This window comes from Anoplolepis gracilipes, chromosome 2 (genome assembly GCF_047496725.1).
Source record: "Anoplolepis gracilipes chromosome 2, ASM4749672v1, whole genome shotgun sequence".
In the NCBI taxonomy this organism is placed as follows: domain Eukaryota; kingdom Metazoa; phylum Arthropoda; class Insecta; order Hymenoptera; family Formicidae; genus Anoplolepis; species Anoplolepis gracilipes.
The window spans coordinates 4,262,513-4,289,896 of NC_132971.1; the positions used below are offsets into that span (position 1 = coordinate 4,262,513).

At 34.8% G+C, this 27,384-nt stretch overlaps 5 protein-coding genes across 5 annotated transcripts in view; 2 read left to right on the forward strand and 3 right to left on the reverse strand.

Annotated features, from left to right (window-relative positions):
* Window positions 1–231: 231 nt before the first annotated feature.
* Window positions 232–2,335, reverse strand: LOC140676386 (solute carrier family 52, riboflavin transporter, member 3-A). Its single transcript, XM_072911387.1, has 2 exons — window positions 1,950–2,335; window positions 232–1,873 (listed from the first exon to the last, which is right to left on the reverse strand). The coding sequence occupies exon 2, from the start codon at window positions 1,865–1,867 to the stop codon at window positions 476–478; it is 1,392 nt and encodes a 463-aa protein (XP_072767488.1). The 5' UTR covers window positions 1,868–1,873; window positions 1,950–2,335; the 3' UTR covers window positions 232–475.
* Window positions 2,336–2,662: 327 nt separating this feature from the next.
* On the reverse strand, window positions 2,663–5,421 carry LOC140676387 (solute carrier family 52, riboflavin transporter, member 3-A). Its single transcript, XM_072911388.1, has 3 exons — window positions 4,427–5,421; window positions 4,092–4,333; window positions 2,663–4,022 (listed from the first exon to the last, which is right to left on the reverse strand). The coding sequence occupies exons 2-3, from the start codon at window positions 4,301–4,303 to the stop codon at window positions 2,942–2,944; spliced, it is 1,293 nt and encodes a 430-aa protein (XP_072767489.1). The 5' UTR covers window positions 4,304–4,333; window positions 4,427–5,421; the 3' UTR covers window positions 2,663–2,941.
* Window positions 5,422–5,965: 544 nt separating this feature from the next.
* Window positions 5,966–27,384, reverse strand: part of LOC140676354 (uncharacterized) — a 71,448-nt gene continuing 50,029 nt past the window's right edge. The window contains exons 2-4 of the mRNA XM_072911318.1: window positions 14,179–14,423; window positions 13,088–13,896; window positions 5,966–12,871 (exon numbers count right to left, since the gene is read on the reverse strand). Coding sequence (XP_072767419.1) covers window positions 12,391–12,871; window positions 13,088–13,896; window positions 14,179–14,346 — 1,458 coding nt within the window. The 5' untranslated portion in view covers window positions 14,347–14,423 and the 3' untranslated portion in view covers window positions 5,966–12,390. The remainder of the gene's footprint in view (window positions 12,872–13,087; window positions 13,897–14,178; window positions 14,424–27,384) is intronic.
* LOC140676416 (outer dynein arm-docking complex subunit 4-like) lies at window positions 15,679–19,591 on the forward strand. The gene is made up of 6 exons (XM_072911449.1): window positions 15,679–15,932; window positions 16,255–16,530; window positions 16,924–17,353; window positions 17,548–17,811; window positions 18,276–18,546; window positions 19,235–19,591. The coding sequence occupies exons 1-6, from the start codon at window positions 15,698–15,700 to the stop codon at window positions 19,589–19,591; spliced, it is 1,833 nt and encodes a 610-aa protein (XP_072767550.1). The 5' UTR covers window positions 15,679–15,697.
* Window positions 22,351–27,182, forward strand: LOC140663219 (uncharacterized). Its single transcript, XM_072887226.1, has 5 exons — window positions 22,351–22,538; window positions 23,695–23,958; window positions 24,384–25,021; window positions 25,979–26,293; window positions 26,665–27,182. Exons 1-5 carry the CDS (start codon window positions 22,351–22,353, stop codon window positions 27,114–27,116), a joined length of 1,857 nt encoding a protein of 618 aa, XP_072743327.1. The 3' UTR covers window positions 27,117–27,182.

Here is a 27,384-nt window from a genome sequence, read left to right on the forward strand (position 1 = left end):
ATTAAAAATATATTTTGATCTATTTAACATACATATACATATTTAATATACATATGCATGCATATTTAAAGTACTTGTAAATGCACATGTATATATGTATTACATACGAAAGTCTATTATATAAAAATTTAAAAATTTATTATATAGAAATTTTTTTTCTCATTTTAATTAAATAAATTATTTTAAATACTTTATTAAAAAAAATAACTTGAAAAAAAAAACAAATACATATTATATATATAGTAACATTTTATTTATTTGTATACAATATATCTTTCATATCGGTTTTTACTCGTGGATATATTTTTTCAGGCTGTGTAATAATAAAAATACAACATTATCATTATCTATTCGTATCTTATATAGACACTTTATTTTTTCTAAAATGCTATTGTCTTATTTTCATTATTGCATTTTAATTCGCATATCAAAATTGCTTGCGTTATTACTATACAGAGTTTTTCGATAATTCTTTTTAGGCAGAACAGGAGTCATACATCTTGAAAACATCAGTAAAATTGATTAAAACGAACGAAATAATTGCACCGCTCGCCGAGCCGGCTTGCATAATTACGCCTGTATCAAAAAGTGCCTTCGAGGAAGCTATATGTTTTAGCAGAGATACGATTATGAGCTTTAAATACGATATGACTCCTGATAAGATGATCCAGAACGAGATGATCAATCCTATACCGATCGTCGATGTTTGCAAGGGTGGGGCAGAAGATAATACAGCTATGCATATAACATAGCATCCAGCAATTAAGCATACCAGAAATAAACAACTGATAATCTTTATGTTTGACACCTTAATCCAGAATGTCAAGAAGCATGCAAGTGGGTTGACGAATTGAGCACAAGTGATGGACAATTGATAAGCAAGATGGCCATATGGTAGACAAGAGTATGATTGAATACTGGGAAGAAATCCATTACTAAAGAAGCAACATATTCCAATCAGGATATATAAATAAATTTTCCTGAATACATAGAAATTATTTGCTTTCTTTAACGAAGAACAATTTGCTTCTTCTCTTTTCTGTAATATGTGATCATTAGACCAGACATTAGCGCTAACATCAAACTCGTTGTGTCGCTTATAACTTACTAATTGTACTTTAGTTTGCGTGAAAAAATTAGAATCACGCAAGTTCTTTCTACTTTGTACAAACGAAGAATATTGTAAAATTATAAAGGCGATAAACGACAAAACAAGCACAAGAGTCAAAAATAGAAAATAATATTGTGCTGGAAACTTTACATGGAACGCATTAAGAGAAATTATTTCCGTTGTATTGCATTCTAAACGTTCTCCTACACCTTGTATCAATGCCACTGTACTTGGCAGTACACCACTCAGACCTTCCCCAATGAAGTAAGACGTGATATAAATATCATCGAAGTCACGAAGATAAGGCATAAACAGTACAGAGCTGAAACAACCGACCAGAGCGTTAAAGAATACCGAGACAAGCAAAATTAGGCTATGCTTCTCACCAATAATGACAGTTGTTTTGTCGTAAAAGAATATCAGTAGTCCCATAGCAAAAATTTGCAAGCACAGTAAACATAATATGCACAATGATTCGTTCAACTCGCGTTTATTCTTACGTAGGAAAGTATATATCGCAGGACCCACATTCGCGGATTGTGCCACTATTACTATGTAGGCAGGTAGATTCCAACTTTCTGGAGCAATATTAACAAGCAGCGGTAGTTCAATGAATATTCCATTGACGCCAATCCAAGTGGATATACCAAACAAGATTACGAGAAGATGGATGACTACACGGCCACATTTGACATGTCCAGGATAATGGTTAACTTGTAAATCATCTTTCATTGTACATATTTCTAATTCCTTCATTTATTCCTGCACAATAGTAAACAATTATAAGTATTTGGTTTTATATATATTCTGTCAATGAAAAAAATAATTATTAACATACTTTGAATGAAATAAATTGACCACTCACACCAATACTGATATTCAAAAATTCAACTTCAAATATGTATTATATGTAATAAGCATTAAAATATCACAGATATTTCCAAACAGTAAGTAACGACAGCGAACTCTGCTCTGTATAAACTTATCAAGAACAGAGAGTCAGGAGAATATAATAAAAGTTAGGAAATAAAAAACTACATCAGCCAATTTAGCTCTTAATCCACTCAATAAAGTTTATCAGATAAAACTGAGTAGTTATGTAATCATAAAAGAGGACAAATTCAAGTTACGCACAAGTTTAACTTAAACTCTGTATGATGCATAATCTAATACAAATCTAGTTATAAAAGGAAAGTTCAACATAGCCATGTTCAAATGCACTTAAATACTTAGATGTTTATTCAAGAAAGAATTGAGATTACTTCGAATTTTTTTGTTATTTATTTTACTAAATTTTAAATAATTAGAAAAAGCGAATATAACGAGGAAAAAATGGTTACAGAAATATAATCCAATTCTTATATATGCATTTTAATTGGTGAAAATTGTATAAATTTAAAATATTAATATAAAAATACAGTATAGATTCGACATATTTTTATTTTTATAAAAATAATTATTTAATATTCTTTACTGATTATGCATCCAAATAATTTTTGCAGTATATATAATATGCCTTTTCATTTTCTGTATACAATTATCATTTGTGACTATTCAGTTATATGACAACTGATAATGAAAAAAAAATCACAAGAACTTCTATAAATATATGATTAAAATTGTAAAATGCATTAATAAAAAATTTGTTCCCTATTTTTCCAGAAAATTAATTCTAATAAGTAAAGTAATAGTAAATATAATAACCTTGAATAATATATTTCAATATATGTAAAAAATTTTGATCATGAAACTAAAAAAACATAAAATAATTCAATTTTCTAACATTATTATCCGTGTAAATAATTGACAGGACTAAAAGTACAGGCTATGTTAATTTTCCATAAGATATGCACAAGGAGAATACGACTGAAATACTTTTGCATAATTGACCAAACCGAATGTGGCGATTGCACCTAACAGAGATCCGATTTGTGTCGCGACACCAGTGTAATAAAGACCTCTTCCAGGATCGGGCCGATATAAAGTTGTAATGCCCATTTTTACAAATCCTATTAAACCACAAAGAGTTATCCACAAAACGACTACCATAAATTCACCTGCCCATGAGTGTTGCAAGGGAGGATAAGGTGATTTCGCTGCCAAATATAAAACGATGCCTGAAAGTATTAAAATAATTGCTGTAAGAATATTCAGGAGTTTAACTGCTGGTGTTTCAATAAAAAAACCTAAGGACATGGCCAATGGACCAGCTATGGAAGCTAATGTGACTGTCAAATGATATGCGATACTGCCATATGGTAGACAGGAATACGATTGTATACTTGGTAAAGTACCATTGCCAAGAAAACAGACTATAGCCATCATGATTAATAAATAATAATAAGTAGATTTCGGCATTTTCCAACCGGAATCAGTTTTGTAGCTAGGTGGTGCTGTTATGTCAGTTGGTAACATTTCCATACTACTTGGAAGCTTGACTCTTTCTCCAAGTGCTGTAGGTAAAACATTTAACCCTAAGAACGATAGGAAACTTAAACATAACAGAGTACCAATAAAAATGAAAAATATTTGAGAAGAAAATCTCGGATCGGATTTAGGGATGAACTCTAGATTGGTTGATCCTGGTTTAGTAACATTGATGCACACTTGATTGCTCCCAACGCCTTGAATTAAAGCAACTGCGCTTGGTATAAATCCACTCAGTCCTTCTCCTACCAAATAAGATACCAGGTAAATTTCACGGTAGTTTCTCATGTATGGCATGAAGAGTACAGAGCTTGTGCATCCAACGAGAGCAGTTATAAACATTAGTGACAGAAGGGCAGTTGAATGCTCTTTACCAAATACAATGGAAGTATAATTGTATAGCCAACTCAATGTGATACAGGCGCACGTTCCTGCACTCAATAAAGCATAAATAATAAATCTATCGTGTGCCCAAGCAGTATACCTGAAACAGATATTTTTGTCAGATAATCTTGTTATATAATCAGTTCAAGGTCAAATAGAAGAAACTTACTTTATGTACAGTGTGTACAGTATGGGTCCTAAATTGGCGAATTGCACCAACATCACCATGTGCGCAGGCAAGCTCCATTCTTCCGGTGCAGTGTGCACTATAAGTGGTAGTTGTACATATATTCCATTCACACCGATCCAAGCACCTAGGCCAAACATCAGTGCGAGAAAATCAACCAACAATCTTCGATTGCTTAATCGTTGAGTCAGCATCTTGCTTTTGTTTCAGAATGTGTTTATATTCTAAAATTTTACATATGTAATGAATGCCTCTGGTTATTGCCTTATTAAATCACTTGCCAGTGAAATCTTTCGAAAACTTATTTTGATATTTACCTTCTTTTGCAGAGAAGTACGATAACAATATCAATATTTGATATTGTATAGTTAATATAGAGATATTTGTTATCGTATAGTTAAGATAACGAAATTTTTATAGCCAAAACAGAACAACAAAGATCACTTGACATACAAGCGATTATGTGAGAATTACTAGAAATCACTGATAATTACTTAATATTTTTTGTACGATTGACAGTTTTTACCGACATATTCCATTTCCTTTCATTGACAGATCACTGTCATAACTTGCACACGCAGAAAACAGGTGCTTCTCCTTGCGAAAACTTTCAGACATTCACGTTCCACTTCCACGTGTCTCCTGTCTCCTTGGTGTCTCCAAGTGAACAATAATCGACTCGATGACGAAATTCGAGTCACAATTATTCGACTGTATCAGCGATTCTTGTCGATGCTTTCGATTATTGAAATATCACCTATTATCACTTGTAAGTGCTCATAATCATTATAATTGTGCAATCAGCAATTCGGCAAAGAGAAAAGATACATTTTTCTTTTATTATTTCTTTATAATTCGCTGGAAATATTTTCAGTCCGTTGACATTCCGTCAGCACATGTGACAATTTTAATAGTTTATTAAAAATATTCAATTCTGTTTTTCTCTCTTCGAACTTTGCTTTTTGAAATTTCAAATTTATAAAGACGAAAGAAATAGAAGTGTTTCACTCGTCGACAATTTCACAAAGAATAATTGAATAGTCACAAATGTACAATTAACATATGCAATTATTTTTGCGACTAACTTGCGATTACAGAGAAATTAATAGAGTTAGGTTATATAATGTATCACGTGTATCACACTTTGATATTTAAAATTAGATAAATCGCACGAGTAATATCATTTTACGCCTTTCAATTCATACTCGATAGTGCGCTCTCTTGTCAAGATTTCAATAAATAAATATATTAATATATTGCGATTATAACACGTGCGTTCCTCCAATTGACGTGCATCGCAATCGCGAGAAGTCTCGAATGATCTCGAACGAGCGTTCGTGTATATCGAGTAACTAGTTTCGAAGAAGGGGAATATGTCCCCACCAAAGGCACCTGTTGAATCGAGTCATCCGATATGATGGATGACTGTAGTGGCTCTTTTGCAGTAAATACGTTTCCCAGAATTAGTTATTCTGCAAAAAATATTTAAAAATACAGCGAACTAACTGACGAATTGTTCTAAAGAAAGAGAAAGAAAAATGAAAAGATTTTTACTAAAATAACTTTCTCGCAACTATTTTTTGCAATGATTAATGCAATGAATAAATTTTCTATGTGAAATATTTAAGATGTAACATTTAACTTATTTTTAGAATTTTTAAATTATTACAGAATATCCACAATGAGAGATATTAATTAATAACATTGTTTTCATATTATCGCGGTTAAAAAATATATTTTTCTATTAAAAATTCGATCATGCAATCTATCAATCTGCTAATTAATTAATTACTATATTAATGAGAAGGATTGTCTGGATGATGGAACGATATCATACAAATTGAATATACGATAGATTGAATATAGCAAGAACTTTATAAAAGACGAGGCAGACTCACAGATGGTTTAAGTACATTAGTATTTGTCTCAAAACTCTTGAGAATTTTTCGTGTTTTGCGTTCACATCTTTTGTTTTTTTTTCTGTTTTTTAATCATTTTTAATAGAATCACACACGAATGAAAAAAGGTCGCAGAAAACGTGCTCTTGCATTGTGCTCAAAAGTTATACGGATATATGTAACATTAATTTAAAGGAGAGTCCTCGTTTTTTTTTTTTTAATGACAGGTGGAAAAAGGAAACGCCGAACTATACTTGACATAAGCTTCCTCGTATTGCGCCATAGTATCGTCGCCAATTTTTTTTCTTTTTTTCCCTTTTATCTGTAGATAATAAATATGCATAAACATAAATAACAAACCTTATCGCGACATTTCGCGGAAACAAAAATCGTGTCGTTTTATTTGTTTGTTCCGTTAAGATTCGACAATGTTTCTTCCTTTACGAGCAACTGGATAATATATATTATGTGCACGCTCAATATCAAATGTATGTACATGTAGTATACAAATATACGTGTCATATATCATGTATATTGTATATGCATATGTATATATACACGGTTCTCGTTTAACTATATTCTCCATTCGCAATCTCGTGCAGTGCACGTTTATCTTGTGACCTCGATTAACCGATTTGTTCTACAGATTCGCCAGATTAAAGATAGAATATACCACGATGTAAAATCCTTCTAAAGTGTTGCAAAATTATCATTTGTAATTTATTAAATATGAAATATCATAGATAAATGCACAAAAAGTCTATTATAACATGGTAAGGTAATCATTTAAACGGCTGCGACACAATGGCGCTTAAAACGACGATGTACACATCGAAAAATCGTATATACACATATATTATAACGTATGTCGAACGAATACAGTGTCGGCAAGTAAACGAGCGCGATGAATGTAGAATAAAACGCACACGTGACAGAACTTGGAGATCGATCGCGCGGATCGATTTTTCGTACATACAAACTAACAAGCGCGACTGCGCGACTGTCGCTATATTACTAGAGCGTTTTTTTTTTAATTATTTTCTGCATATATATATATATATATATATATATATATATATATATATATATATAATATTTGTCCGCCGGGGCTATTTCGTCTGCGCTTTTCTACGCTAGTCTTCAAACAAGTGACGTTACGAACAAATTAATCGTAGGTAATATAGACCTATCAAAGTTGCAAATTTTATTCAGTCAATCTAATAGTCAGTCACAAATTTCTGATGCTACAGAAAAATAGATATTTCTATATTTTAAATTCCAAGCAAAAATAATATTGAATTTTAATGACAATAACTTCTTATATAATTCTTATATAAATCTTATGTAATTTGACATTTTTTTTTATCGATTAAATTTTGTTTTTAGTTAGAATTTTGAACGCTTTTTCTGTAAGCATTAAATACATATTTTTCATATTTTGTTACATAATCGGTTAAAAAGATAGATCTTGTTATATTGCATCGTGTTCTGGTAAGAGTGAATTTAATTGACTGAATTATTGAACAATAACGACTATTACGAGAAATTTTATTTACAAATCCATGATCGTGTGTCTGTGTGCAATAAGAGCGTCACTTATCGGTCGCAATCGTCTGTTACATATTTCCATTCAAGATTGATTCAATTTTTGAAGTATCTATCATGGAAAATTATTGACGAACTTGTTACGTAATCTTTTACGTCAACTTTGACGTAAAAGGTATTAACATATGAATAAACGCAATGAAAAAGGATAAGCAAAGTTCATAAATTGTTGTTAGAATTCCTATGCGTTATGTAAATCCTTATTATACAAGAAAAAAATATTCTCGCTGATTTAAAATTATTTTGTTTCAAATTTTATACATCATATAACTTATCATTTTTTTCTAAACACATTGTCTTTGTGTTTGATCTCGCTTTTTCTGCGACACAAGACACAAAATTCCTACCCAAACGTTAAAGCGAAAACATCGAAATCCATGCCGGCGAACAAACATTCAATCTTCATCGTGACGATGAAGAGATTAAGTGCGATTGTCAGAGCTGTTGCTGCTGCTGCTATATACGCCTGTTACGAACACGTGTTCGAGTAGAAAGTTTCGGATGGAAAGGAACGCTTCTCGGAGCATCCATTCCAGCCGAAGGATGCTGAGGAAACTTGTCGCTAAGACGCGGGCAGGACCGATATAATCCCGATGAAATTGACTGCAGTACTAGGACACGGATTGTGCGCGATGTGGGCATATTGTTACGAGCTACTATTGCGAGCCTGGTCCTTTCGCAGCCTTACATGGTTCGTTACATATTCTCTCGACTAAACCGTTTATAATATCGTCGTACAATACTGCGTATTAGATTGCTAATACTTTCGATTGTACAATCAGGTATTTTGCCATTATCACTATCAAGACTAACCGGAGCATAATTTAATGTAGACAACACTCTTGTATCGTAAATTTTAATTAATTACACACGGATTGAAATGTGTAAAACTGTGAAATAAGTTAGTGATTATAAGAAGAATTAATCCTGTAAGAAGGAGAAAAGTTTCTTTTTTTTAAATTATAATTTGCAAACATCTCGTTTCTTTTTCAATAATTTTCCAAGTTTTGCTCCGGTATCAATCGAGCCATCACTAAAACATTAAATTCCATCGATCTTTGGAATTGATCAGAACGCCAAATCCCTTCCACGTTAAAAATATTTTTGTCCCCCTATTAAAAATGAGACTACTTGACACAGGAGGATTCTTCTTCAAAGTACGAGGAAAAATAACAACGTGCCAATCGAGAATTCAGCCGTTTGATTTTGCTTTTGAACTGACACGAGAATGTGCCGCCGGCGATTCCGGTGTCAACAGAGTCTCCTCCTAAATTGACATTTGCTGCAGGTCCCGTATGGATGAGAGACAAGATTCTAGACGTGTGGGCGACGTGTCACCTAAGGGCACACACATACGCATACACATTACGTAGGACAGTTTCGGTTGTCCATAAATGTGTTACGTATATGTATTTGCGCGGAACATCCAGCGTATACTGTATCGATCAAATGTTACTTGCCGGTGTCGCAGATACACATATGTATCTACGGCGATGGTACATGGTTCGCATAGCTATATATTTCGCTAACGTACGATACTCGCACGTATGAGAAAATACCGTCGCGGTGAGACGAAGCGAAAATTATTGCACCGTTCTGGCGGCAAGGGAGTAAAGTAAGATGAAAATGTCGACGTAAAATTATGTAATTACAGCGAATGAAATTTCGTTTCTATGGAGAAGAGAAATGTTTAATATCATATCTGAGAAGACACGTTCGAGTAAAAAGTTTAAACTACAATAGCTGTATATACATATATATTTATTCATAATAAAAAAAATTTAATTTTTAACGATAGATTAATATCGCTGCAAATTTTAGTCGAATAATCAAATATTACAAATGTTGCAATTGAGTCGAAAATAAGTGTATCGAATAATTTAAAAACATCGTCTGTTGCAGATTCTTTACGAATGCATTTCTGCATCATGCAACTGCGTATTGCAGAGTTGGCATAAAAAGACTCTTGAAATAAGTATGACTGTGAAAGAAAAAAAATACTGCAATAGTTTCCAATCTTACTCCACTTTTTCCCTTCGCGTAATAATTTTTCTTTCCAGATGGAATTTTGTCGGCGTGAGATATACGAGACTGCTAATAAATAGGAAAGAAATTATATCGGCGTCAGCTGCTCGCGTGTACGATTAGGCTGCGGAAACGTCGCGAAACGTTTACACCGAGATATTAATATTCTAAAATACTCGATGACGGTACGCGACAAATAGGAAATTAGATGAGACACGAGAACGCGACACACTCTTCGTCAAAGATCTCTTTTGGAATTCTAATAATAGCGTAAGTAAGAACAAGTAAGTCTTTGGAAAAATAATTAGGCGATTCCGTGATCATCGCAATGACATCAAATTCATGAATATTTAACAGTGGAAGAATGATTCGTTCGCTTCTTTTTCTTTTTTACTCTAATCGTTTAACCTTCTACGAAAGGCAGATGCAGTCTGTGCCTACAGGCTGCGTATGACGCCATCGTTTTATTTTAATGTCTTAATTGTTGTGTGATGATGTTTCGCGTACAAGATAGATTGATTGATTTCTGTGAAAGATGACCGAGTAGAAAAAGAATGCCCGAAGGTTTATTCTATTATATAAACCCGTATGTCTGTTCCTTATAATCAGAAATTATTCCAAAATTATTTAAAATTCTAGTTTATATTTTTGTTTTGCGCTATTAACATTGTATTTTACACTTCTTCGTTAAAATACGAAATTTAAGAAAATTTATTTTAATTTAGAGAAAAAAATTTTAATTGTTTGTTCAATTTATAAGTTAAACTTGTTCAAATTTATGAATGTGAAATTATGAAAATGACATAAATATTGAAGCCAATCTCTAGTCGTAAAAATATGAAATAGATTCAGTTTCGCAAAAAATTTATTTTTATTAATTCTTATTAATCCACGTATGTATATCTCGGACAGTCGTTTCAGAATTAATAGAGTTAGCTTAATTTTTCGATTAAGTATCTATACGGCAAGTAGCGATAGTTTCAATGAAATCGTAGAGTTATGTAACGGTGGCGTTCTTCTTAACGTTCATAAAAAGATCAATTTGAAGAGGACAAAGTCGATTAAAGCGTTTGAGTAAACTCAATTTGCACAGCGATGGCATTATACGAAGAGGCTTTTTGGGAGCCTCCAAAAAAGTACAAGTCTCCGTTCTTTCTCTCTTTTTTTTTTCTCTCTGTTTCTCTCTCTTTTCTGGAATTTGTTCGCTTATATAACATTAACTGTATTCTAATTCTGTTTGATATACGCACTACGATAATTACAGTACTGTTACTTGGCTTGGCGACTATGAGCCAACGCGCATATCTTCTTATTTCCACGGCGATGTACACAATAGGTGAAAAAAGTCTTTAGAGGAAAATAGGTTCTTTAGTAAATTGACAAGTAGATAGATTTGTGTTCGCGTATGTATGTGTATAGATTTGTGTTCGCGTGTGTAGATCTCTGTGTCTATGTGTATGTGTGCGTAAGTGTTAGAGTCGAACATGACCCTAGACTCTCGCTACCATGCTCTTTCTCTGATTCTTTTGCTCCCTACTTTTTTGCTTCCGCGTGTCCACGTTATCTGTATACGAGACGTTCTGTCTAAAATTGGTGATCTCTTGAATCATTCAAGAGATTCAACAGAAACCATTTGCATGCATATCTTGCAAACGCAACTGGGGGAATATATGACGTATTTTTTGCACCACGTATTTTTTGTGTTGCATATCTGCTCAACGTGTCTTTTAAAAGATAGTGCGATATTTTTAATATATAATAAATGAAAAAGAAACTCTAGAGAAAAAAATATATCAAGAAAACAAATAAAATTTTTCATTGAAAAGTCATATAAAGCATTATTATGTTATATCGAAAGAAATTTAATTAAAGCAAACTAATTTTAATTTTTCTTTTATTCTGTGTCACGTAATTAAATTAAAAAGGAAATTATATAAAGAGAAATATAATTAGTAAAAAAAGAGAAAATATATCTTTTAATTTTAAAGAGTTATGTAAGTGTAAAAAAAAATTGCATACACCACGTGGCTTTGTGTCAAGATTATACAATTCCTTTCATCAGTGACTTTCTCCGATATCTTTCAAAATCCATTCGGCGGGAGCTATTGCATCGACATACAGAAGACAGAACGCGTTATATATGTGTACCCCATGAGATCCGTATTACATTCCCGCGCGTTTGCCCATCCCCGGCAATAGCGATCGTCGCGTCGAGTTCTCGGCTGTCGGTTGTACCCTCAGAGAGGATCACCCCGTCTAGCGGCCATCTTCGCTGCTCTAGTGGCCAGAGCGCCCAGGGAGCACACCAGACCCGTCAACGTCTCCCAGAATGTGGTCCTGCGTCGCTTATTCGCCGCTTGGCCGACGTATCCCAGATAGTAACCGGCATACCGATCGTTGTTGCCCGTAGCGCGATTTTCGTAAGCGCCGCCTACGCTTCCTCCGCCATTGCTGGACCTGGCGCCGACGCTGGACCTGGGTTGTTGCAAGATGCTGCGACGATGTTCCTGGCCGTTACGATCGATACTTCGTCTAGGAGAGGAGACACCGCTGCTGCCGTTGCTATGTCGATGACGGTGCCGTTGTTCTTCATAGAGATGCTGTTGCAACTGTACGTTGCTCAACCGCCGGTCCATCATCCTAACCAGGTTCTGGTGCACCCGCTGGTCGTCCTCCGGCACCGCCGTCGCTGGCAGCTGACGTCGACAATTTGATGGTGTTGGTGATATTGGTGGTAACTCGCGTTCCACTTGTCAAGCGTATTCGGTGTCGCTAGAAGCCGATCGTTCTAGGTGGCCCTGATGACCCACCACCGAGTGATGTTGCTGATTCGGGTGCTGCTGTTGCTGTTGTTGTTGCGCCTGCGCATATGCCAGACTCTTTTGATAGCTGAAGAGTTGCCGCTCGAGACTGTAATTCTCCGCCTGCAGCGACATGATTTCACGTCGCATCTGTTGATTATGCACGCGACACACATCGTCGTACTTGTGATAAGTCGCCTGAAAGAGCAGGTGACTCTCGTTCCATTCTATCCGGATCCTCAGCTGTCCCTTGTCTGTGAGGTATGGACAGTGATTCTCCTTCACCTCGTTCATATCCACGTTAGTCTCCATGATGATGCCTTCATCAGCGGACTCTTGAACATAATAGCGGCTGAACGGTTCGCCGGGCAGTCCAATCGCCGCGACGTTTGGTCCCTCGCCCCTTAGCAGATATGCCGACCAACTAACGTACCTGCACAGACGAAAAATCGTCTTAAAGATTTAACATTTTCTAAACATCTTTACGACGTTTTTTAAATGTTTGATTTATCTAGAAAAATACGTCTATTCTTTAATAATACCTAATACTTTATTATCATAAAATATTATTAGCATCACTTTTAATAGATCATGTATTGTATATAGATATATAATTTTTTTTCTACGATTAAAGATGATAATTCAGTACCTTAAATGATTCCTCGGCACATTGTGGATATCTTTGTACACCAAGTGCAGTCTGACGGTATCCGAATTAAGATCGGCACGTATGGCCCAGGCTTGCTTGTCGCGATCGTAGCAGGGCGCCGCCGGCAGGACGGACGGACCCATCGCCTGCACCGCGATCTCGCAGATAGTTCTTGCCTCGAGCATCTCGAGCGACACGCGGAGCGTGCCCTTGTGCGCGATGTCGGACCATCTGACTCGTGTGTGCCAGCCGAAACCGCAACCCTCGGCGTCAGAAATGTCCTCGATCTGTCCCGAGTCGATCCGTCGATCGCCCTCACCCAGGGCCAGGCTGTATCTCACCCTGCATCGATGATCGAATCCCGATAATCTCATGAGATAGACGCTCACGCGGCTGTCCTGGCCGCGAGTGCCATCCGTGTCCTTGCCGTGCGGATAGATGACCAGATTCCAGTCAAAACCGCCGAATGCGAAGTAGTCGGTCTCCAGCTTACTCGGCTTCGTCTGGCCGGCCGAAAACACCGACGTCGGCATTCTGACCTCAGTCATGTATACCGTCCGCACGTTCGCCATGGACAGCTCCAGCTGAAATTCGCCATTTGTGTCGGCGAAATTACGACTGTAGAGATCCGCCACGGCGATGTAGCTGCGGTTACCCTGGGCCGGCGCCTCATAAGTGAATTTCACGCGCTTGCCGGAAAAACTCTCGTTCATGGAGAAATGCTCTCGATTCAGCAGCGTGAACGTGAAGTCCACGTATACACGGAGGTTTCTTGATGCGCCACGCCATACCAGGTACACGCCCAGGACCTTGGAAAAGATAAAACCGAATAATAATAGCACACGAGATTCACTATTTATTTTTATATCATATGCATATATATTTCTTGAGTGATAAATTCAGATTAATAAATATCAAAGTGCAAAGGGAGATTTAAAATAATTATCCACATACAAGAGAAAGAATTCATGTCTAATATATTTTATTAAAAGTTAATTAGAAATTGGTAAGGAAAAATATAAATTTCATAATTTTGATGATTTAAGTCTTAATAAACTAACAACGCGTATAAATTAATTAAAATAAGTTACCTTTTCTCCGCGAGAGAAAGCGACGGCCCACCTCTGGAAACCGCATACTAATTCCTTACTTGTGACGTCCCTGTCAGGATCGCGCACGACGGTCCTAGTGACGACGAAGGAGAAGACCCGCGTGCCACTGCGATCGTGCAGCTGCGCGAACCTATACAACAAAGCCATCACCGCATCTCGAGGACACCTCTAACCCGATGGTCCGCGTTTACAAGAAGGATTCGTCTTGATTGGTTTGTGGCACTCTGCAAACGTAACATCGTCTATTAGTTGTAATGACAATAATCATTACACACTTTAACGATATATAATACTATAATCAAAATAAATCCATTTTAAAAAAGAAAGACGTTTTATAATATTTTGAATACTTTTTTTTTAAATTTCTTTAACATTTTTTAATCTTGCATATTTTAGAGTATTAAACAGTGTCTAACGATAAGTGAGGATTATATTTTTATTTAATAATTTTCATGAATACCGCAAAATCTCGAAAATGTAAAATAGTCTGAATATTTTTTTTGAAATTTTTAAATTGCAGTAACTAAAAAATTCTTGCATCCGAGTTTGCTCGCAATTTTTTTTTTAAATCAGAGTCTATAGTTGTAATCCGTTTTCGTTTCTAAATATATTGCAACATATGTAGTGGCTTTTGTGGTATTAATTGTCAACGTGATACGGAGTTGGAACGGACAAGACTTCAACGGTGGTTTTTCAACGAGGGAAAAGCGACGAGAAAAGCCACCTGGTTTCACGAATAGCAACTATCTTCGACGTTGCCTTTTAAAATGACATCATTGCGAATATGCGTTTTGAATTTCGCTTTTACGGAATAATGTATACTCTCTCACGTGAAAAAAAATAATCATAATTGCAAATAGTGTGATATATTTTAATAGCATTGTTAATCGATTCAATAAGTGTCATTAAATAGTTATATCTGATATTATTTGTGCTATTATATATTATTTACATTACTGATGTAGAGCTCTAAATATCTAAAAACAAATTGAATTTGACACGTAATGCTTTGTATTAAGTTACATTCCACGAATTTCATGGAATATAGTAAGAATCGGAATTGTATCATATATCCTTTAATGTATATTCTCGCTTGTATTTGTCTATCTTCACACAATATATTCCATCCATTTATCACGTTTGGATGTCATGTAATGTATTTAAAAATTGTGATATATATCCAGTGAATTATGTAAAATTTATATTAGATGATTAAAAAATTATATTAATATAAATTATGTGATTGAAAAAATGTTAATGATATAAAAAAAAAAAAAATTATGTAAAAATTAACCCTATAAGATTTGTTTTTTCGTACGTCAGGTCAGAAAAATTTATATTTTTCAAAAAAGAGACATAGGTAGGTTCTCGATCATTAATTTTTTCCCTTACTTCGAATTACAATTCTTCGATAGGATAATATTAATTTTTTGGCATAATTTGATATGTTATACATGAATTACGTCTTTTTCTTCTTGAAGAGATTCAATAAATCGTCATGTCGGCGTTGAAGAAAGAAGAAGCTCCCGAAGTCTTCAGGGAAGCCATTCTTTATCGTGAATGGGGCTATCGACTAGTCAGTCTGGGCAGATACCCCTTGGCTATAGATTATTTCAAAAAGGCAGCTAAATCGGTCGAGGACCTTAGAACGTTAATTGGTCTCTGTAGAACGCTCATCAAACACACGAGATACTTTGCCGCGGAAAAACTATCGGAGAAATGTATGAAAATAGGTGCGTTTGTGAAATATGTACATAAAGCGGCATAAATGCCGAGGGCGCTTTTTGTTCTCTGTCTTTCATTGATATACTTTATTGCAATTATCTCATTATTAACTATTTCTGTTTATATTTTTACCTTTTTCTTTTTATGGCACATTTATCTTCAATTTATTCAGAATTTTTTTCCTCACACCTCGTTTAATCTAGGAATAATACATCTATCCCATAAAGAGCCATGCCAGAGATAAACTCGCTTAAGCACAGCGTCGATTAAATGTCTTTCGCTTGATAAAATAGCGTGCGCTTGATCTCTGCGCTCGTATCTCGATTGCAGATCCCGGTCATTACAAAGCGCGGCAGATGCGGATGAAAGCGTTTTTCCAGATCGGTGAGTTCAGTCTCAGCCTGGCTCACGCCTACGAAGGTATGCGACGACACAGGATGACCTTTGAGCACGGCGTCTATCAGGCGAACGAGACCATTGAAGATTGTATCGGCCGGAATACGTCGCCTACGGCGCTTTTGCTGCTGTATCCGTGGATACAACGGTTGTGCGAGCACCGTGAGCTTCTGATTGGCAAGCTCGAGGTAGAGGAAGACGAGTTCGAAGGTGTGTATTGTGTGCTTAGAATAAATCTCGCCGATATCATCGCTCTTCATCCTCGAGCGACGATAAGGTGAGAAAAAGTCGTTCCGTAGAATAATGCTCTGTGACTTTTACGAGAAGATATTCAATTTTCTCGATAGAACAAAGCAAGCAAATATGTATTTTGATTATTATTAAATCTTGTATTTTTTTTATCGCTGCGAAGTTAATTTAAGTAATTATGAGATGAGAGTATGAAATCAATATGTATTTTTCCGCCCTATAATTCAGGAAAATAATCACGTCCTTTTAAAATATTAATATTAAATATGTTACTACCAAAAAAAACAAAAAAAAAATTTGTTTGGCAGTTTGTTTATTAAAAACATAATAAATGTAGATTGGTTTTAATCATAGGTATCGATGAGGATAAGGCAAGATTTAAAGTAAACGATCCGGAAGTGCAACGTCAAGCGCGGATGAAAAGACTGCAACGCGTCATAGCGAAAATGGATATGGGTTATTTGACGACCGATAAGAATTTTCTCGAGGAGATTGTGAACAATCCAGAAATCGTGGCTTCACCTCCTAATAAGATGTCGACTGCCGAGCTACTCGCTCTCGCGAGTAGGTGCTATCGAAATGCGATGAATCTGCAGGAGCTTCTCCGAATGAGACGGCCGCTTTACATTTTACTCTTCCGGCGACGAAAGATTCCGAAAAGGCGCAAAATGATGATTGAACGCGAGCGAAAATTGCGCAAGAACATCATCGTTGTAGAAGCGGATTTGCTGTTGCGTCGCTTACACGTCGCGAGGATCAACAAGGATTACTCTACCTTTTTCAAGTCAGTAGTGACATCTGAATCATTCATCAAATGAATTGTCGATATAGTATACGCATACAATATTTCGAATGTTCCTTCGCTGAAATTGGAATATATGTATCTGTCGAATTTTATATTTTTCGAATATTTATAGTAAAATATTGATGAGACTTTGTAATTTAGTTTACGAAATTCCGTCTTATTTCTTTTATCAGACTCGTCGATCGCATCAAGAATAAATTCGACTCATACTTAAACAAGATGTTTCCGCTGAAAAAAAAGTGCTTGGACGCGTTATATAAAATAATAGCATGGACATACATCGACACGCGTAATTTGACGTGTCTAGATAACGAAGAACTGAAGACAAGATATTTGAAACATCACTTAGGAATACGAGTTGCAACGTTGCCACGAGACATCGATCTCGCGTGGAAGCCGACTGTGAATCCGAAGGAGATGCTGAAAGTGTTTCGTAGGTATATAATTTATTCATAAGAAACTCCTTTTGAAGAGAATAAATTAGAACAGCTAATAAATCCCTTGCATGTTTAATATACGAATAAAATTACACGCACATGTGTATAATTTTGATATTTTATTTATATTATGCTACAGGCTACTGATTTCTCTGAAATATTAATTTTTCATTTTATATTTTTCTAAATTTTATTTCATCTGTCAGCATATGTTTCTCTCATAAGCGCATATTCCTTTTTAAAGTCATATAACTGATTTTATCTCTCTATTTATAGCATACACACAATTATAATAATAATAATTCATACAATTATAATTAATATAATATTTATGAACATTATAAATAGATAATTTATTGGTAGGATTTCTGATTATAATTATGTATGCAGTTAATTCACTATAATAATTCTCATTTAATTGATTGATATCGCGAAAATTTCAATATTTGCGACCTGGAGAACAGGAGACTAGCTATGGCATCTGCGCCTCTCGAACTCGCCTGGCTGCATCATGAATTTTGCAAGTTTCTCATCGACTTTCACCGCTTCGACTTGGCCAGATTCTACGCGAAGAAGGGCCGTGACATAGCGCAAGAGGCAGACTGCGAAGAGTGGGTCCTGAACATTGATCATCTGATACTGCGAATAGAGATTCATCAGAATAATCGCAACGAGGCGAGAGACGCGGCGGTTTTAGCGCTCGCGTGCGCCAGAAAACTCGGTATCGATTGTCTGGTAAAAATAAAGTGCCACAATTTTACAAATCATAAGCTCTCGTAATAGCGTCGCCACTTTGTCGACTTTTGGTCGAATTTATTTCACCGATCGATATCAGATTACATATCATTTATAAAATTAGTTTGTGGCGCGCGCGCTTAAAAAGATATCTAAGAAAGTGAAGAGTAATATCGACTCGTTTGTAATCTCGATCGCAGTTTTTAGCAATCTGCATTAATTTTTCTTTCCTTTGGAGCAACGTGCCTCTTCGCGATTTGAATTTTTTAATAGACGATGTCTAGGACAGTTTTTGCGAATTTATTGATGTATTGTCACGGGTTACGTTATATCAGTTAATAGAACGAATGTGATTTTTCGCGACACAGTTTTACGTTTTCGTTATATTTATTTTAAACACGCTAACGATAATTGAAGAAGTTTCTGTCTTTTTTTTTATTCAAATGCTATGCATTTTTTTCGCCAGTTTTTTTCAGAGCTTTTTTCACACCGTAAAATACGACTTTTTTGCTTTTTACGGTATGAAATGTTTTTTTCTTTGTAAAGACAGACGAATCTCTTTCATCAAAAGCATTTCTCTCTGTGATAACGTGACACAATCGAGCCGCTGACGTAGGGACAGGCAAAGAGATTTCCCGTTTAGATAGACGCGGTTAATTCAACAGCCGATCTCATAACGTTTCCGCAGATCGATTTTTATGAGAGGGCCATAAAGATTGTGGACGAGCTGGACGTAGAGCGAATCGGCGACTTGGACGACATCACTGCCAAGCAGCAGCTTATCCTTGAGCTGATGCCGGAGGAGATGAAGGGGGAGGTGGATTTTCTGTGGCGGCGTATGAACGTCGTGCCTGTCGAGAGACGACTCTCCGTCATGCCAGGCTGCAAGCCAATCGATCGAAAGTTCAAAATGCCTTCCATGCGAAGGACCATATTGCCCAGTCCGCCCAAAGATCCGGAAAGGGACGCCAGGATCGCTCTGTTGAAGCAATATGTTCCATCTCACAAGCGACCAGGCTTCGTGAATTTCGAAGAATTCGAATGATCGATCTTCGACGAAAAAATGTGACTATTTTTGTTGCATTGTGCGGCTGGCATTGTCCATCGCGAGACAAATGAATAATCACTGGATATTGAGACACAGACTTCTGTTAATAAAAGTCAATCAACCAATCATTACGATGTTAATGTATTCATTCACTTTACTATTAAAAACTGAATTTTGTCGCGACCAAATTATTCGCAGTTTTTATTTCTTACTAGAGAGGAAACAATTTATTTAAAGAATCCCACATTTTAAAATTCTACTCTTTTGACTTGCAGCATAACAAAAAAAAAAAAAATATATATATTAATATTATACAGTTCAAAAAACTTTTTTTCGAGCAAAACAACGAAGAAATTACTTATTTTCTCGATATATTAACAAGGAATAGCTTATTAAAAATTATAATCAAAAATTTTTTTTTGAGAGCAAAGTCTTACAATTAGTAATATATTCAACTTTGATTGCAACAAAACTTCTCTAATTTCTTTAACACAATCTACATCGTAGTTATAATTTTATAAAATACACATAGTCTTTTTTTGTAATTTTAATCACAAATTTTTCAAAATTGTGTTGTGCTGGAGAAATTTAAGCCGAAACAATTTTTAGAGTTAAAAAAATCGAAAATAATTATTTTTTTTATTACTATGTTATATTGTTATTTATTACTGTTTTATTGTTTTTTATTATTGGGTTGTACTGTTTTTGTTACTCTGTATTATTTAATACATACATGCCTACACACAGAAAAAAAGTAACATAAGTGTCAAATCAAAACTTATATACTCATATGAACGCGTTCATTGTTTCATACGCAACAATTTATAATCTTGTTAAAAGAATTTAAAAATCTTAAATTTCAACAATATTATAATCTTATTTCAATACTACAATTGTCATTTCAAGAATAAAATAATTATTTTAACTCTAAAAAAATTGTAATCTTCGATTTAAACATGTGTCATTTTCTATCCAACACTTTTTCTTCTCCATTCAAGAAAATTATTCTTAAATAATAAGAATATATTTTTCTTAGTTGAACTATATAAAATGTCTTTATCCAAGCAATTTTTCTTTATTTAACGCAATATAATCTCATTTGAAAATTTACATTTTGAAACTAAAAATATTGTCAAAATAAGAATATTCTGTGTACCTATTTTTTAATATTCGCAAAAAAATAGATTCATCTAGCAATTATTTTCTAAATTTCTATCACGGTTATAAAAGATGATATCTTGAGATTGTAATTGTTGAGTAAATAGATCGGGATTTTGACGACACTGCGCTCCCATCATGACATTAAAAATTCTTAACTGAAGTTACAGAGTTTGCTATTTTATTATGATCGATATTTTAATCATGATCTCATACATGATGATTTCTCTTTTTATTTGTCGTATATTATTGTGTGCCTTTTGTTATCCTTGCATTCCAATCTGGTGACGCCCATTTCGCCGTGACTACGGTCGTTTTCCAATAATGACACCGCGCCTCTTCAACGCGAGTTGCGCGACTTTCTGGCCGCAGAGCTACTGGAAGCGTCATCTTTTCGCTGGCGAAATCTTTTTACCGTGTCGACATTTCGATTTTAACTCTCCTTCTTTTCTTTTTTTAGTTCTTTCTTCGTTACCATCGTTTGAAAGTCTCCAGTCTCACTCTCTTCTCGGTTCCCTCGTCCCATTTGATCAAATTCTCCGGTAACATTTTACCGTAACAGTACACCGACTGTTAATTGGCAAGAGTAATTAATTAGCAAGCACGTTCATGGAAACAATATAATAATTGATTGAGTAAGAGGGAGAAAATTTCATTTAATACATATGTATCTTCATGTAATAGTGTATTTTAGAATTTAATAGAAGACATATTATATTTCCGAGGTATAAAGATCTGACATTTGACCGATATATGAGAAACATGTTATACCTCATGTGCTGCACTTTTCTGAAACTGTGCATCGAGAATAACACAAGACGGATAGCTAAGATCACTCGAGAAATAAGGTGTAATGTGCTTTACACATAAAATTTACGAAGATAGATTATTTCTTATATATAGGGTATGTTTATAGAAAGCCTTCGCAGTTACATTAGTCTTCGTGGAACATATCTTTCATCTTTTATTTTAAATTATTTATTTCTTTTATAAAATATAATTTTATTTTATAAAATTATTTTCATAAATATTTCTTCTATTTAAGTTAGGAAGCATTTAATTTCCTAAGAAATTAATTATTTTAAAAAACATTACAAAAAATGGCTTTATTAAACACCGTTATTTTATTTATTTTTATTTATATTTAAATTTTCTTAACTTGTTTCGATCATACGCGCTTTATTATTATTATTCTTTATCATATTATTTGACTATATCAATGTGACAATGTCATATAATTAATTTGTTCTGATTTAATTATATTTGGTTTATTCATAAAAATATCGACTTCAGTTAGGAAGCCTGTTATTCAAGCTCCTTTAAGCCATTTTTTGTAATGTTTTTTAAAAATTGTATAGAGCTATTGCTTAAGTTTTGTTAATTATTTTATTATATAAAAATAATAAATTAATTATTTAATTAAATATAATTTAATATAATATTTGTGTCATAGACAGTTCATAGGATATATGAAGAATCGATTTAAAAGATCGCGATAGTTGGATTCTGGTTCAATTGGTTGCGATAGTTACTTCTGGTCGAAAGACAAATCGCGGATATCTTCGATCGGAAAGAGAATCTCATACCTAGTGGTATGAATGGCTACTTTTGGCAGATGGGAATTTAACGGCATCGCGCGCGATCTCGATGTCACCAAACGGACCGTGGAAAATGCGGAGAGTCGTGCACGTCTTCAGATGAAGCCAAGCGTCTCAAAACTATCACGTGAAAATAACCGACAGTATGCGCAAGCTCTCCACCGTCAAGCGGATAATTTGTACCAACGGTATCGTAATCAATATCTCTTTAATAATATTAAGATGGGACGATATTATAATCTTATATATCCTTGATATAAGCTTTTGATTAGCGGTTAATTTGACGTAAGCGTGACGCTAATCTCGAGAGTCCACGTTGGATAATTCCAGGGTGGGTCGCTATTTTTGGGGTTACATTGAAAGTGCATTAACCCGTTAATTATCTTTTTTTTCTCTCTTTTTATGATGGAAATCTAAATTAACTGTTTTCCTAATAATATCTTCGTGCTGTTGTATAAAAGGCTTCTCAATTGTATCAGATCGTGAATGCATATAACAATAAGAGAGGAAAGCCTATTGTGCCGTTTGACGTTTGTAATTTTCAACTGGAAATTTGATCTGGATACATGAATCCTATTATCTTAGTTACGTCAAAAATGTCAATATTTTAAACGGATATAGATTGATCGACATGTATGTACATACATATAAGCAAAATGAAAAAGTTTCTGTGTAAAAAGTTGAAGAATTTTCTATTTTAAATATTACATTAACAAGTATATTTGAATTGATGATTAAAGCGTTTGTTCAACTAATACTTTTAGTTGAAATGGAAATTTTTCTCCCTTTAATTAGATTTTCATATTATATTTTATTTTGTTATATTTTTGTTAATTATAAAACTTTTATCGGATTATGTGATAGATTATAGAAAGACGAATTTGTTATCGACAAAGCGTCCCAAATATAACGTTGCCGTATCAAAAGTATTTCAAATTTAAATTTACAAAAAATAACCTATCATTATTGTCTCTAAAGTACAAGCATTTTGGCCGCTGCGAGAAATAGGTCATGGGGATTATCGGAAATGTTGCCAATACATCAATTCTCTGAAAGACCATTTGATGAGAATATCGCTTTACAAACGATGTTTAGTTCTTTGCGGATAGCAATGGACATATTAATTCTACAAATAAATAACTATATATATATATATATATTTACATAAATTATATAATAATTATTTAAATTCTATTTTAATATGACAATAATTATTAAATGAAATTTATAAGCTTAAATATTATATCAATTCATCTGCACATGAACATAAAAGGTTAGTAATAAGAGCTTGATAATCAGAATAAATAAAGAAAATCTAAAATTTCGTTTGCATAAAATATCCAGAGGCGAATACGAATCAGCATTGGTGCTATATCATCGAGCAGCCACTGTGTGTCCGCACGATAGCAGCCATAGCGTGGCGGCACGACGTACCGCAGCCACGATAAACTCATGGAATCATCCAGAGAAGAGCTTAGTGAGGCTTTCGACGAGTACGAGACACGATGCAATCTCAAAGGTGACTTTAGTTCCCGACAGCTTGACGCTCAAAGCACCCGATGTTTCAAAGTCTTGTAATAATCTATCGATTATCCCCGATATTTCCAAGTAAGTGTAAAATTAATTTGTTTCTAACTAACATAATGGCTACAGAGTGCTTCAAAATCTCGCGATGAGACAAACTTCATTATTAATTTTTAATTTTTTAACTTCAAAGATTCTTTTAGAAATCTGAAGCTGAGTTTTTTATCGCAATCTTTTGAAATACAAGATTAAATCTCTCCCTTCTTCTCTTTATCTTAATAATTACACCTCAAAATAATCTAAAATCTAAAATTAGAATATTAAAGCTCTTAAAAATTGAAAAAAAAATCCTTTAATTTAACCGAACGATGCGATTGTATCATTTAATTGCGCCCTTGAAATTTAATTCGCCAAAAGATCTTCACTTTTAATGATTCAAAACATTGATATTGTTAAGTTTGAATTTTTCAATCACGAGAGAGGATGTTTTTCTATATTTTTTTTTTTAGATATCTCGATAACCGCAAGAAACTCTCCCAGAAAACTTCCTCCGCGCTAAGGTCGTTGACCTCTCAACTGACTCGATCCAGCACGATATTGAAACACATAAACAATCGTGCCAATGCCATGCTGAAGAATTTGAAAGCTAATTTCAACGCTGGCAAAATGAAGATCTCGTTGAAACTCGCCGAGGATCTACTGACGTTATCATCCGCTTTAGAAGATCCTTGTCGATACACAATACCAGCGTACCGATATTTATCTCTGATTCACACAACCTTGGGAAGGCATGATCGAGCTTGCAGCAACGTCGCCATGATGGTGCGTCTTGCGAAGAGCAACAAGGATGTCGTTCTCCTATCGGAAGCTCTCGTGACTCTCGGCAAGGTACATCTCAGTTTCGGTCACCTGGAGGCCGCCGCTCGTGCCTGGGAAAATCTGTTGATCCACATCGATCATCCGGTGCCGCGAGCCTGGGTTCACCACGAAATCGGACGCTGCCATTTGGAGACGGAGAAGTACGTGGAGGCGTTGCGCAAGGCGTCGCAGTGCCAGGAGTGTGCGGAGGAAGCGGGTTCGAGCAAGTGGACCTTCCATGCCGGTCTACTGCGGGCGCAGTGTCTGGCGACACTGGGACGTTTCGCCGGTGATGACTTCATTTCTCAAACTGTCGCTTCGAGTCGCAAGAATGTCCCCCGTTCTTCTTCCTGGCTGAATTTTTCGGCCAAACGAGTTTTCTCTCTCGAAATCTCCTAGCAAAACTGTTTCCTGACGTTGTCAAATACCACGGGTTTTTCTCTCGAAATTTTAGCAAAACTTTTAAATTAATCTTTAACTTTTTTCAGAATGTTTTTATAATATCACGTTTAACTCTTCGTAAAAAATAGCATGCAATTTTCCACAATTTTACGTTATTTGAACTGGTCGAAAAAGATATCTAAAATATCCGATTATATCAGAAATATATGGTTGAGCTGCAAAAACGAGAAAAAAGAAGAAGAGAGAAGCAGAGTGAAAAATACAATACTTTTCTCTGTATATTCTGATGTATATATGTTGACATTTTTATCACGAGGCATTTTTATATTTCGCTATATATATATATATATATATATATGTGTGAAAAAATATCAAAATATAAATCATCGCGCAGAACGTATAAATAATTTCTAAGAATGACTTTTAAAATTTAAAAATATGTACAAAGATATAATTGTTTGCAACTGATAATTATATATTATACATATACAGTAGATCAGAATTGTGTACATATAAATTTATATACACAATTATCAGTAATTATAGACTTGTTTATTTTGGCAAAATTGTGGAAAAAAACATGATGTATAGCACGTTTATTTTTAGAAAGTTATGTATGTATGTACATACGTGTATATATACTCTAGAATCTGATTCTAATTCAATATATCTAAGTATTCAATCCAATATCTCTTCACTGATATCGCACAGTAATTTATATAAGAAGCGGATAGATCTGCCCGCCATTCGCATAGACTAGCATGAATTTATGTATGTGAATGCAAAATTATGGAAAGAGATCTCCGTGCATGACTATCCCTAAGATGAGATCTGCTTCACACAGAGGCGCTCGAAGAGCTGCGAGTCGCCGCGAAGATCAGCGAAGAGGAGGGTGACACCCCGATGCTGTCTTACATCCGAGATCTAATCGAACAGCTGAATCGCGCTCTGCGCGAAGTCACGTTCAGCGAGGATCAATGCTTAAAGGGTGCTCTTCGAAGGTTATCGCCACAGAACGAAGATACTGGACTATCCAATGTAAACGAAGCGATAACAACTTCGGGAATTAGGAGAATGTCGAGCAAGGGCGACGACGCTTTAATGCCGTCGTTTTATTCCGACTGCCTGGAGAACGAGAGCCTGGATCAGCATAAAATAGGTATCAGAGATCTCTTAAGGAGAGATACAAGCTTTTTATTTACATATTGATTTTATTAAAAATTCTTTTAATTTAAAAAAATATAAAACAATTTATTGATAGATCCGCTGATTCAAAAAATATAACATGAAAAAAATACTTGTTTATTTAAAAAAATATAAAAACATTGAGTTTTGTTATTTGAATGTATAAGCTACACTTTATATAGAATTGTCAAATTTATCATATTTATTCTACGAGAGTAATATAAAAACAATTTTTGTTTTTATTAAAGAAGATTAAATTAATTTTATTTTGTATATCGCGCGTTTCTCTTCAAAAAGTATACATTACTTGAATAAAAAAAAACCTTCAAATTTCAATTAATGCAGATGACGAATCAAGTTCGTTGGACAGTGCGAGATCTTTCAGAAGCAAAAGGACTAATCTGACGTATGTGATCGAATCTCGTACGGACGTTTCAAGCCAAGACAAGTTCGACGACGAACTGGTAGAACTTTTGTCACGCGAGTCACATACGACCTTGCAAACATGTTACATAGAGTCCAAGCATTTCATCGATGAAGAGAAAACATCAGCCTCTTTAAAACGATCAATTGAAGCGTGTTCTAGTAACGTTGAGACAAATAGCGGACGAGTTGAATGTAAGACGATCAGGATCACGAAATCCTGCGAAAACGGGAAGTGTAGTAGCTTTGACAGAACGGATAAAGACGTTGTTACTCGAACCTCGCATGGATCTCACAGAACGCGAAAACAGGACGATGAAGAAGAGTCTTTTCTTCGCGAGACATTTTTCGATTCAGTACCTGTTCGAAGCTAAACTCGCTAAAACTAAGGAGGAGAGTTTAAAATTACGTTACGATGAGAGAGAAAAATAGGAAGGAGAAGGCGAACATCGTTATAAGCACAAAGCGACTTAAACATGATAAAAAAATTTTATATTTCTATTTCTTTTTATGTAATCTGCAAAATTTTGCAATATAATAAATTACAGATGGAGTGAAAACGCGCAATTTGTGATTTGCTATCAACGAATTGTGACAGCGCGTTGATTGCGCATTTTTTCATATCCACGAACCGCGTCTGAT

Excerpts from the sequence above, each read along its gene's own strand:
- LOC140676387 (XM_072911388.1), bottom strand. The coding sequence starts at position 4,303 with ATGCTGACTCAACGATTAAGCAATCGAAGATTGTTGGTTGATTTTCTC. Across the intron at positions 4,023-4,091 it reads CTGTACACACTGTACATAAA|GTATACTGCTTGGGCACACG; the intron begins GTAAGTTTCTTC and ends TATCTGTTTCAG.
- LOC140676386 (XM_072911387.1), bottom strand. The coding sequence starts at position 1,867 with ATGAAGGAATTAGAAATATGTACAATGAAAGATGATTTACAAGTTAAC.
- LOC140676416 (XM_072911449.1), top strand. The coding sequence starts at position 15,698 with ATGTCGGCGTTGAAGAAAGAAGAAGCTCCCGAAGTCTTCAGGGAAGCC. Across the intron at positions 16,531-16,923 it reads AGAGGAAGACGAGTTCGAAG|GTATCGATGAGGATAAGGCA; the intron begins GTGTGTATTGTG and ends TTTTAATCATAG. Across the intron at positions 17,354-17,547 it reads GATTACTCTACCTTTTTCAA|ACTCGTCGATCGCATCAAGA; the intron begins GTCAGTAGTGAC and ends TTCTTTTATCAG.
- LOC140663219 (XM_072887226.1), top strand. The coding sequence starts at position 22,351 with ATGGCTACTTTTGGCAGATGGGAATTTAACGGCATCGCGCGCGATCTC. Across the intron at positions 25,022-25,978 it reads GACACTGGGACGTTTCGCCG|AGGCGCTCGAAGAGCTGCGA; the intron begins GTGATGACTTCA and ends TGCTTCACACAG. Across the intron at positions 26,294-26,664 it reads CCTGGATCAGCATAAAATAG|ATGACGAATCAAGTTCGTTG; the intron begins GTATCAGAGATC and ends CAATTAATGCAG.